The 12,982-nt window shown below is 43.2% G+C and overlaps 1 protein-coding gene across 1 annotated transcript; it reads left to right on the forward strand.

The window, feature by feature from the left end:
• Positions 1–4,851: 4,851 nt before the first annotated feature.
• On the forward strand, positions 4,852–5,604 carry LOC109169220. Its single transcript, XM_019318067.1, has one exon. The coding sequence runs from the start codon at positions 4,852–4,854 to the stop codon at positions 5,602–5,604; it is 753 nt and encodes a 250-aa protein (XP_019173612.1).
• The last annotated feature ends 7,378 nt before the right edge of the window (positions 5,605–12,982 follow it).

Genomic DNA, 12,982 nt, shown 5'->3' on the forward strand with positions numbered 1-12,982 from the left:
AAGAATCATATTGAACATATCCTAACATGACTTCTAAACATAAATAACACCCGAACATGCGAAATCCCACCCAATTATATCAAGAATATCACAATACGAAATTCCCAATTCAACCTAGGGCTCTAATCATATTCAAATCATCAAAATCATGATTTTATCTTTAATATCAAGAATATCATGATTTATCAATAACATCACACAATCATCAAGATCCTCTTCTAATCATCAAGATTATCAAGATCAACACATAAGATCATCTTATCAATCATCAAGATCATATCATCATCATCATAAAAGATTTATCAAGACTCAAGCAATAGAGAAGAAGCTAAAGAAGAAGATTATAGCAAAGAAAATAGGTTTTGTTGAGACATGGGTTACCTCTTAGCCTTAATCAGAATCCTTGGCTACTAAGGTTCTTCTCTAAGATTTTTATCCGATTGATCTCCCTAGGCTTGGTGGTGGGGAATCGCCCGGGAATATTTTCGTGTAATATAACTATGGGTGGTGTGGGTTCTAAATGCTTTCTAATCCTCTATTTATAGAATCAAGAATCCTAATAAAAATCTGAATAGTAAAGACCTACTTTCTTTATTCCCAATAGATATATAGGTCTAGGATTTCTAATTAGAGTCTGACTAGTAAAATGTTTACTCTCTTTATTCCTAATAGGCTTAAGACTCTAGTTTAGACAAGGGACCACAATCCATGGTGGACCACATTAATTAATTAAAGGGAATCCTAATCAAATTAAGTCCTTTTTAATTATTATTAACGGAATTAATTAAATAAATAATTCGGGATTAAAGGTCGTAACACGGGGTGTTACACCCTCCACCTCTTACAACCAGCTGACCACCAGTGATTAACCGGTCAATCTACACGGCTAACCGGTCGGTCACTAGTGCCGCAGCTTGCAATCGCTTCCCTTCATTTTTTGGGTACTTATATTTTGTTAATCACCTTTTCCAGGTCACGGGATAAACTGCTTACCTCCTTGATGCGCACCTTCCAAGTCAGTTCTCCTAACTTTTTTATCTATTTATTTGGCACTCCTTCCAGGTGAGTGTCATGCCTAGAATTTTTTCCTCCTCTAAGTCATTGTCTTCCACCGACCCTTCCTCATCCTCTTCTGAGTGGTCCTCCTCTTTAGGTTCCAGCTCGCTCCCTTTCATGGGTGGTTACCAAGGGTTATCCGCACCTGAGGGCATCGACCTCTCAGCTTTGGTCTACACCCATAGTACTATCTTCCCATTCTCACTCACCTTCCACCCTATCTTCTGCCAGGTCAGCCTGTCCCACCACTTTGGCCTCTTGTCGGTTATTTTTAGCCCCTCCACATCTCCAGACTATCCCCCTAGCGGGCGTGCCTTTGCCATTTATGGATTCTCCTTAGGTCCTAGTGTGTTTGAGGATATTGTGAACAAAGGAAATTGAAAAATATGTCAAAATTCAAATTAAAATTTTGGTTTACAAGGAGTATAAATGCGGTGTGGGTACAAGTTTCTGGATGGTCCTATGATTCTTCAATTGATGCCTTGAACACTCCACCATTAAAAGGCCTCCGAAATTCAAGTGGTTTGATCTCCAAAGAAGAACTTATATGTTTGTTCTTCATTGAAGGGCATCCGGCCGGTTCAAATGGCTTGATCTTCAATAGAGGTTTGGATCAACAGGCATGAAGTTCATGGAGGGGGGGGGGGGGGGGGGGGGCTTTTACTTTCAGGATCATTTTATTGTGATAGCTGTATGATAGAAGTGTTTTGATAAGCTAAAACTCTTTTGATATTATCTAATTAAACAAATTAGATAATATCAATATTATCCAAAATATATTCAAATATACTAATATATTAAAAAATCACTATTTATCAAAATTTCAGTGTCAATTGATATCAATCCTCTTCCACCTCGCACCTCTATTTTGAGACAGACCCACTTGGAGTGTATTAGAACCATGTTGAGCCCTTCTATTGACATGGTTCTGGATAGGTCACCACTCAGTCCACTGAAGGTATGATTGAGTTTTCAACCACTTATTGGCCATCTTCATATTTTATGTTCAACCATCCGCCTGAACTGACCAGGGGTTAGCCAGTATGTATAGGCTTTCCATGACCTCGGTTGGGTGTAGGTGAGAACTTGGACCCCACTGAGAGCTCTGAAAAAGGCTGGGCTGCTACCCGCGGGTGCTGCAGCAACTAGTCTGCGTTCCATACTTTTTTCGCCTTTGCTATATGCATTTTTCCCACTGGTTAAGTTACCTACTGTGTTACTGTGACACCCCGTAAATCCAAACACCAATCAAGGATTAATTAAAGAATTAATCCAAGTCTCTTTGCTAATCTATTCCTAAATATCCTGAAATTTAATAGTCGAGGGACTAGATTTTGACTAGTCACTTAAGTCAAAGGGTTGTACCTTGTGCTTCTTGAGTTGTGCCCTTGTTCCCTTGTCTTTCCAACATTAGTAAGGGTAGGAATGTCTTTCTACCTAAGGTTAGTGATTCAAGCTAACCTAGACAAGCTCTTTCATTTCATTCACTCCTCAACCTAAGACACAAAAACTCTAGCCTCTCTCTAAAAGATTTAGCTTCTTCTCTAAGCTAGAGTTTGAGCATCCAAGTCTTGCAAGATATTCTCCCAAGATTCCTACTTTCTTCATCTTGAGCATAGGGGAGGGTAAGATCCTTGGTCCTTTGATGTATTTAACCTTCTTTTAGGTGTCTTTTTCTAAAGATAGGATCTTTGTTGTCTTTTGGTTTGTGTATGAAGTTGGTGTGGAAGAGGAGCTCTAGAAAAGGCTTTTTTAAGGGTGAAAAGAGGAAGTTATTAGGCTACAAAGGTAACCCATGCTTTACAAAACCTATTTTCTTACTTATATGATGATTCTTGGCTTCTACTTGTGATTCTTGTGTTGATTTGTGAGATTTGATGCATTGTCTTGTGGTGATGCATGTTTAGAGCTTGTTCTTAGGGTTCTTGAATGCCATTGCTTGGCTATTTCTTGGGTTCAAGTCATATTGTTATTGTGTGTGAGATTTTGGGTGTTTTGGACTTGAACTTGGCCTTGTTGTTGAAAATCCCCAAAGGGATATTTTTGGTGTACAGGTGGTACCCGCGGGCGGAATCGCGGGTGGTTGTCCACCCGTGGTCCCACCCGCGGGTGGTTGTCCACCCGTGGTCCCACCAGCGGGGTACACAGTGGTGGTTGGCTGGGGATTTATTCCCCGTGATTCTTTTGTCTCGGTATTGATGTTTTGACCTCCCGATGTTGTTTTATTGGGCTATTTGTGAGTCTTCTTGATGTTTCGTATGTCTAGAACGGTATGTTAGGAATCCATGTAGGATTTGGTGTCTTGAATCTTGCTAAGGGTCCGATATTGTGATTCGTTGGACTAATGTGAGTCTTGAATGTTCTTTGGAACTACTTTTGGTTTACCCGTTTGACAAGCATGCTAGTTTGATGTTGAAACGCTAGTATGTGTGGTTTGCTCCTTCCTATTGGGATTGGAAACTTGTGTTGACAATCATTTGGTGTTGGATTGTGATCCTTTGTTGTTGAGTATGGTCTCATGTCTTTGTTGTGATCTTTGATTGATTCCTATGATGTGAACGTATGTAAATCGTTGTACCCTTTGATTGATACTTGATTAAGGTTATTGTTGAGCCTTAGTCTTCTTGGTAATGATGATAATCTTGTGTGACTATGATTGAAATTGGTGGTGTGTTATTTGAGCTTGGCTCATATGTTGGAGGCTATGTGAATGAAATTAATGGTACCCTCGTGTACTGAGTGTTCGGCGGTTAAAAGGTGGTTGTTGGAGGGGGGACGACGGTCCCTGGCGGTACAAGGTTGGACTCAGAAGTACAAGGTGTCACTAGGAGGTAAAGGTTGGAACTGAAATAAGGCCGGGGGTAGCCATAAGGTTGGAACTATGATACTTGTGACATGTAGTTATCACTGTGGCATGCAGTTGCTACTGTGTGATTGTGAATTCCTTGCTTATGAGCATGTCTTGATGTATTATACTTTGTGATCAGTAGAGTGCATCCTGAGTTGTATTGTCCTTCATGTTTGTTGTCTTATCGTTGTATTGAGGATGGTGATTCCATTTCTTTTGAGAGTGTTGAATGAGTCTTTGAAGTTAACTTCTCTCCTTGGCTTTGAAATGATATATATTGTATTCCGTTTCAAAATGGTTTTGACTTATACTTATCTATATATGTTATTTAACGCGTATTGATGGGTTACCAGCAATATTCGCTGACCGGGTGTTATCCCCATGTTTATTCCCTTGTTCTACAGGTTTTGAGTAGATGTCTGAGAGCGCTAGACGTGGATCGCTAGATAGATTAGCTGTCATGTGTAGACGTTATGTTTTGTTGGCCTGTGTGCCTTGACACTTTATGACTTGTTTAAAGTGATTAGTTTTCCCGCCTGTGCACCTATGTTTTGAGATAGGTGTGACATAACTCGTCCCGACTTTATATATCTTCCGTTTCTTTATGTCTTGATGATTAGATGTTTTCCTATGCATTTAAGTTTTTAAAATGTGGTTAAAATCGGGGGTCTTACAATTGGTATCAGAGCCTAGGTTTGAGCCTAGGATGTTAGGTTTGGACTTTAGGAATTTAAGTGTGGTTTGAGACCATAAGATGACCCTTAAGTACCTAAGTGTTTAGGACTTAGGACTCTTAAGACACGTGGTGAGCTGTGAGTTGTTTGTTGTTTGTTATGTCTGTTTCGTTGTTTCTGTTTAGTTTTAGCGTTCTCGCCGTTAGCGCCGGGTAAGGGTGCATTGTTTGTTTGTGCCTACCGTAATCGTGTTGTTTCTTTAGAAGTCTCGCCATGGCTCCGTCTCGTCATCGCACCCGTACTCCCGAGACGCCGACCAACGAGCAGCTGGCTCAGAACCTACAGCATTTGACACAAACAATGCAGACGCTGAGTGAAGCCCTTCTGCACAACAACAACCCTGCTCCTCCGCCGCCGCCTGCCGGGAATGGGGATGTGAGATGCTTAGTCTCGGGGCATAGGCCGCCAATTTTCGCCGGAGAGGAAGATCCCGTGTTGCTCGAGGAATGGATCCGGTCCCTCGATAAGTTCTTCGCTGTTGTGGGTTGTCCTGAGGATCGTCGTGTGGAGTTGGCTTCTTTCTACTACAGACACGAGGCCGATCTCTGGTGGGTGCACGTGGGTCTCGCGTGCCAAGAAGAGCCTGGTTTTGACTGGTCAGCCCTGAAGGACAAGATGAGGGAGAGGTTCTACCCATCTCATGTCCGAGCAACCATGTACGAGGAGTTCTTACATCTTCAGCAGGGGTCGTCATCCGTGGTTGAATACCACAAGCGCTTCCTTGAGCTAGGCCGTTTTGCTCGGATGTTGGTTCCCACCGAGCTGGCAAAGGTGGAGAAGTTTGTAGCGGGGCTCAACTACGAAGCCCGGAAGGCATTAACTGTGAGCAAGCTTAGGACGCTTAATGAAGCCTATCTGAGTGCAGCAGATCTGTATCGAGTGCAACAGCTTGAGCGAGGGTCTTTTGAGTTCGCCAAGAAGAGAAATGAAGGAAGTGGGTCCCACAGTTTCAAGAAGCCGAGATAAGATTTCAGAGCCTCACAAGGATCAACTCGGGTGGAGAATGGAGCTCAAGCGAGGACTTTTGGATGCAAGAAATGTGGGGAGGACCACGTTTTGGGAAGGATTGCCAAGGACTTGCGCTCCGATGTTTCAAGTGCGGGGAAAGAGGCCACAAAGCTTTCGTTTGCGCTCCGGGGAAAGAGGCCACAAAGCTTTCGTTTGCGCTCCGATGTTTCAAGTGCGGGGAAAGAGGCCACAAAGCTTTCGTTTGCGCTCCGATGTTCAAGTGCGGGGAAAGAGGCCACAAAGCTTTCGTTTGCGCTCCGATGTTTCAAGTGCGGGGAAAGAGGCCACAAAGCTTTCGTGTGCCCTCCGATGTTTCAAGTGCGGGGAAAGAGGCCACAAAACTTTCGTGTGCCCTCTCCGAGGGGAGTCGGCAGGTAACTTTTGCGAGGTGTGACAGGGACAAGGCCTACGGGCAGTGGAAGAGTCGGCAGGTAACCTTTCTTAAGCCTTCCTTTATCTCTTTCTTAATCCCGGAGCTTTATGAGTATACATTTAAAGTTAATGGGAGTTTAATTTGTAGCTACTAAATTTTGAACCCGGTTCTCCAAGTTTTTAACCCAACCCTTGAACCATCTAGACCAATTGTGTTTCTTGAACCTTAGTCCACTTAAATCCCTTTTAACCAATAATTTCCAACTTACCCCAAAAATCCCCAAATTAAAATCTTCTTTTCCCCAAAATTTCCCAAAATTTCCCAAAACCCTTCCCTCTTTTCTTCTCCCACCCGTGAGCTGCTGCTGAGGACTCCACCCCGCTGCGTCTCCTTCGCCCGTTGACCACGAGTCACCCGCCGCTGACCGGTCCCTGTCAATCGCCAACTGCCATCGTCCTCCGTCGCCGAGGCCTCGCCGCCGTGCTGCTGCCGCCGGAACTGCGGAGAAGCTGAGAAAGAGGAGGAAAAAGGGAAAAGAGAAGGAGAGGAATTTTGGGCCTACCTTCGGTCTTCGGACATCTCAGAATCGTGCCTAGGAGGTCTAAATATGCGAGAATGGTGAAATGGGTGGATGCCCATTACCTAGTCTTGGAAGGTAAAGCTTTTGATCCCGACTCCTTTTCGGATTCTTTGTTGGAGTTGTTGAGTTACCAAGGATTGTTGGATGGGTATCTCGCCATTAGGACCACGACTTACCCGAGTTTGGTAAAAGAATTCTACCATCACATGAGTGTGACCAAAGATGGTGGGAGGTTGGAAGTTACCTCTTAGGTGGGAGGTGTGAAAATTGTCTTGACCGAAAAGCGGTTGGCTCAGCTTTTGAGTTTGACAACTACGGGAGTGTCGCAGTATAGTGGTGACTCTTGGATTGAGACAAGCAGCATGAGTTATTGGAATTATATGAGTTATCTGTTGGGAAGAACTAGTGGGTTCACCCAGGCCACGAGGCCAAAGAGGAAGTGGCTTTCCGCAGAGCAAAAGATTTTGGTCATGCTCGTTTCGGACTGTTTGTTGCCTAACAACAATAAGGGTGTGTTTGGTTGGTGGGTTTTGCCCATAGGAATGGGTATGAAAGTGATTGTTGTTGTTTGGTTGATAGGTTTTTAGAACACTACTATGGGTTTCGAATACCCCATCAATTGAAAAACCCATACCCAAATAAAATAAGGGTTTTATTACCTTATTCATTCTCAAGCACTATTATTAGTAACCATTCCCATTCCACCCTACTACCAAACATGTTAAATACTTTCACCAAAACCCATTACCATTACCAAGTATTTGATACCCATTCCGATTCTGATTCCTATGTGCGAACCAAACACACCCTAAGAGTCGTTTGTTGGGTAAGCTACAGTGCACTTTTGCTTTTTGTCTGAAATTCAAGGTGAAGTTCAACTTGCCTTCGTTGATGTTGCAACATATGGTCTATTGTCGAGATCATAACCGCAAGAGTTTGCCTTATGGCATGGTGTTAAGTTGGATCTTCGTTAGGAAAGGGGTGAGTGTTGAAGGATGTGTGCCTAAGCCGGTGGGCAAGATGGTTCTGGATGCCACAAATCTCCGCAGTTGCAACTTGTTTCAGCTGGATGATGGTGACTACATCACTCTTGAGGAGGTCGCAAGGAAAGCCCCAGTCGAGAGGAGTTCGTTGGTTGAAGAGATTGAGATCCCTGTGGGAAAGTTGAACCTAGCGGTACAGAGCTTGGGTGGAGACACTGAGAATGAAGGCGAAGAAGAGAGAGAAGAGGAAGAAGAAGGAGAAGAAGCAGAGGAGGTCGAGGAGAGTGACTCCGAAAGTGAAGAGACTGTAAGGAGGAAGGAAGTGAGAACCAAAAAGGAGCATGATGCAATGACACACAAGGAGCGTGTGGTGACCCTCCTTCGACAACAGAACCAGATGATTGAGGAAGGCATCTCTCTCATGAAGGCTCAGTTTGTCACTGTCAATCAGAGGTTAGATAGGTTGGAGGCCGGTTCTAGCCGTGGTGGAGATGAGGAAGACTCGGACGAGGATGCCGAGGAGTCGAAGGATGAGTTGTAACACCCCCGATTTTTACCACATTTTAAAACTTAATTTCAAAGGTAAAACATCTAATCATCAAGACATAAAACAACGGAAGCTATATAAAATCAAGTATGTTATGCCACACCTATCTCAGACATAGGTGCACAGGCGGGAAAAACTATCAATTCAAACAAGTCATAAAGTGTCAAGGCGCATAGGCCGCTAACTAGGCTCACAGGCCAACAAAACATAACTTCTACATAGGACAGCTAATCTATCTAGCGATCCATGTCTAGCGCTCTCGAACATCTACTCAAAACCTGTAGAACAAGGAAAACATAACATGGGGATAACACCCGGTCAGCGAATATTGCTGGTAACCCATCAATACGCGTTAAATAGCATATATAGATAAGTATGTATTAAAACCATTTTGAAACGAAATACAATATATATCAGTTCAAAACCATAGAGAGAAGTCAACTTCAAAGACTCATCGAACACTCTCAAAGAAAAGGGAATTACCATCCTCATAACAACGACAAGACATCAAACATAAGAGAAAAACAACTCAGGATGCATTCTATTGACCACAAAGTAGAATACATCAAGACATGCTCATAAGCAAGGAATCACATTCACACAGTGGCAACTACATGCCACAGTGACAACTACATGTCACAAGTATCATAGTTCCAACCTTATGCCCTGTTCCAACCTTATGGCTACCCCCGGCCTTATTTCGGTTCCAACCTTTACCTCCTAGTGCCACCCTGTACTTCTGAGTCTAACCTTTTGCCTCTGAGGGCCGTCACCCCCCGCCTACACCGCCAACATTTCAACTGATCTCTCAGTACACGAGGGTACCATTCATTATCATATCACAAAACTGCCAATCTCGTGAGCAAAGCTCAAGTAATAAACCACCAATCTCAATCATGGCCACACGAGGACCTCATCATTACCAAGAAGATCAAGACTCAACTATAACCTTAATCATGTATCAATCAAAGGGGTACAACGAATTACATACGTTCACATCATAGGAATCAACCAAGGGATCACAATAAAGACATGAGGCCATACTCAACAGCAAAGGATTCCAATCCAACACCAAATGATTGTCAACACAAGTTGGCAATCTCAATACGAAGGGACAAACCACACACACTAGCATTTCAACATCAAACTAGCATGCTTATCAAACGGGTAAACCAAAATTAGTTCCAAAGAACATTCAAGACTCACATTAGCCCAACGAATCACAAAGTTGGACCCTTTGCACGATTCAAGACACCAAATCCTACATGGATTCCTAACGTGCCGTTCAAGACATACGAAACATCAAGAAGACTCACAAATAGCCCATTAAAACAACAGTGGGAGGTCAAAACATCAATACCGAGTCAAAAGAATCACGAGGAACAAATCCCCGCCATCATCCAACAACGTTCCCCGTGGGTGGGGCCACGAGTGGACAACCACCCGCGGGTACATAACCCATGAGACACCGGTTCCCCGCGGGTGGGGCGACGGGTAGGCCTCTGGCCGCCGTTCCGCCCACGGGTACACTCCTGTTCACCAACAATTCCCTTCGGGGATTTTCAACAACAAGTCCAAATTCAAGTCCAAAACACCCAAAATCTCACACAAAACAACAATATGACTTGAAGCCAAGAAATAGCCAAGCAATGGCATTCAAGAACCCTAAGAACAAGCTCGAAACATACATCACCACAAGACAATGCATCAAATCTCACAAATCAACACAAGAATCACAAGTAGAAGCCTAGAAAATAGGTTTTGTAAAGCATGGGTTACCTCCTTCGCTTAACCATCCAAAAACAACGCCAACATAGGCTCAACTTATAAAGCCAATCTATCGGGAACCTGTGAATCACATCAGCTTTTACTAGTTAACAACTATTAAAACATTACAAGATATTAAGGGATTTAAAACCCTAAATCTTTCCCAAAGCTAAACATATCCTAACCAACTAAGCTAAGCATCTCTTTAGGTAACTTAAGCATCATAAATCTATTAAACAACTAACTAAGCTAACACACATGCTTATAAATTAATTATAAAGGCTAAAAAGGGATTTGAACCCTAGCTCTTCTCATCACCAAATACCTTCATTACCAACAAGCTAAGGCATTTCTTAATGACTTTTATGAAACATAATCTAATTAACATCTAAACTAATCAACAACAACAAGGCACAACTCACATCTCTTCTTCTTCGTCTTCTTCAAGCTGCTAAAGCCGCGGGTGGAACGGCAGGCACACCACCACCCGTGGCTCTGCCCGCTGCTACCAAGCCAGAATGTTGCCGGAAAAGCTACCACATCGGGGACGGAGGAGAGACGCCACTACCGAGCTCCGTCGATACCGCCGTTTCCACGCACCACCACTGCCACAAGCTCCCGACTACTGCCGCTGCTTTGCTTCTTCACCGCCGACTGCTTGCATCGCCGGAAACAGAGGGAAAACGCCGGAGGGAGGAACAGAGAGAAAAACTTCCGGACCACCGTCGCGTAACTCCGTTGAAGCCGTCGTCGATGGGAGAAGGAAGATGGGGGGCCGTCGGACTGCCACCAGGGTCGTCGAGGCCTCGCCGCGTTACTCTGTCCATGCCGGAGGTCACACCGGAGCTCACTTCTGTCCATCGTGGCTGATGTTTGCTGCCTTGTTGCCAAGGAAGGCCTGTAAGTCGGAAGACTCAGTTACTACTACCAAAACTAGCGTCCTCACTGTTGCTTCTTGCTCTGCCATTTACGAAGAAGAAAGGGAGAAGGGCGGAAGGGAAAAAGAGGCTGATGAACATGGATGCCTGGAAAAGGGATGATATAATGCATACACATACACACTATGGGTAGGGTTACTCAAAGAGTGGGTTGGGTTGGACTAAATATGGATTCTACGCCAACATTTTGGGATCACCAAATAATTATAACACATATATTTATAAAAACATATGAGTTTGACTAGTTTGGGTTCAAACCTTACATAACATATAATAGATTAATACATTTTGGGATTGGGATAACAAATAAACTTCTAGGCTAAAAATCATTTTTCGGGCTTAAGGCATTTGGGCAAAAAATACCGGTTCACAATAATAGGTAGTCCCGAGCCCATTTTAAATTAAATAGCTATATAAATATTTTTAATAAAATATTTAATATCGGGACTATAAATTATTTTAGGAAAATACGGGGTGTCACATCCTCACCCCCTTAAAAGAAGCTTCGTCCCCGAAGCTTGAAGAATCATTTTGAGGGATAGAGCACCAAAGATACGATAGTATATAGAGAAAATATTTTATGGGAAAATATATATATACTAAGTTTTGTCAATGTTCGGTTTGGTAAGGAAAAGAGAATGAAAGTTTTAGGTTCCAAACTTGAGGACAACGTTAATTAGGAATAGGCTCAAATCCATCAAAGTTGCAACTTAGGAAATAAGGTTGCCACCTTGCACCGAATCGTTTAAGGTACAAGATTAAGAACGAGGTTTGAAAGGATTGAAAGGATTTCCTAACAAAAGGGTACTAGGTTTAGGCTCAAGGATAGCGTAGATTAGAAAGGAAATCAAGATTTTCAAGGTCACAACTTAGGAAAACGAGGTTGTCACCCTGTACAGAATCAAATTAAGAAGGAAACAAGAACGAGGCTCGAAGAGATATGAAGGATTTCTCGGAAAAAGGATATCTGGTTTGACAAGGGAAGGAGGGGAAAACGGCTTACAAAGGGTTAAGGATCCTCGACTTCAGGCGACTTCTTCGACTTGACGCTTCAGTCACTGCACTTTTGACAAACTGAGGGTTCCTTACCTTGATTCTGACGCGTTCTAACGCTAAGATCTCTATCGGACCCTCTTCATAAGCTGAGATCACAAACATTTTCACCCCAAACCCTTCTTCAAACACTGGTTTCTTCTTCAACTTTGTTACAGCTGAGCGAAACTCACACGGACCAGGCAACTGTGAGTTGACTTGCTTCCCTTATCGGTCTTCATCAATGCGTCAGAAACGAAACTCTTAGAAAACTTCCTTGATCTTTTAGAGACTCGGCTTGTTATCCGTCCTTGTTAAATCATTATTGGTTAAAGCACTGACCAACGCTTTCCTCTTTCTTTAAGCGCACCCGGTCGTCTGTTATTGTCATCTCAGGACTTCCGGTGATTTACAAACCAAACTTCCTTCCTTATTGAACCCGGAGACCGTTGTGGTCTAAACACCCACGTATTCCTTGCACCTTCCTTAGCATCGTGAACTCTGGCACTCTGAATCTCACAAAATCTTGTAAAGAGTCCTTTGAATGCTTGACAATAACCACCACTATAAGGGAAACTTGATCCATCATTAGGGCACAGTCCACGGCCTTCGTAAATCCATAGCGAAAGTTCCCAACTTGCCTCCTTGGTTTGTACGATCCTTTCCCGTTAACTACTTTTTAGCTGATTGAATTGCGGAGTTCAACTGCGGCTTCACACTTAACACCAACGATGGTGCCTTTCCAAAAGTGTAGCGTGAGTCAAATCTTTATCAAAGTCAACATCTTGAGACAACCCATGATTCCTTACTCAAAGATTCACTCAAGTCCTTACTAAATGCTCCGAAGGTTGAAAACTCGTTCACGGTTTATAACCTTGCAATCTTCATTAGGTAGTCGGCTACAAACCCACTTTGTCCTTTCTGGTCTTGATTAACGGTAAGTTTCCCTGAAAACTTTGTTGCCGCACAATATCTTACTTATAAAGGTTCAACAGTATAACTGGTCCTTAAGTTCATTCCTGTCAGTCTTATCGTTTTACTGTTCGATCTTCCCATACGAGATTAGCTACTTCCCGATCCTTCCTTGCTTTAGTCAAGGATAGGTCTCTTTCCCGA

The sequence above is a fragment of the Ipomoea nil genome, unplaced genomic scaffold, assembly GCF_001879475.1.
Source record: "Ipomoea nil cultivar Tokyo-kokei standard unplaced genomic scaffold, Asagao_1.1 scaffold3265, whole genome shotgun sequence".
NCBI lineage: Eukaryota > Viridiplantae > Streptophyta > Magnoliopsida > Solanales > Convolvulaceae > Ipomoea > Ipomoea nil.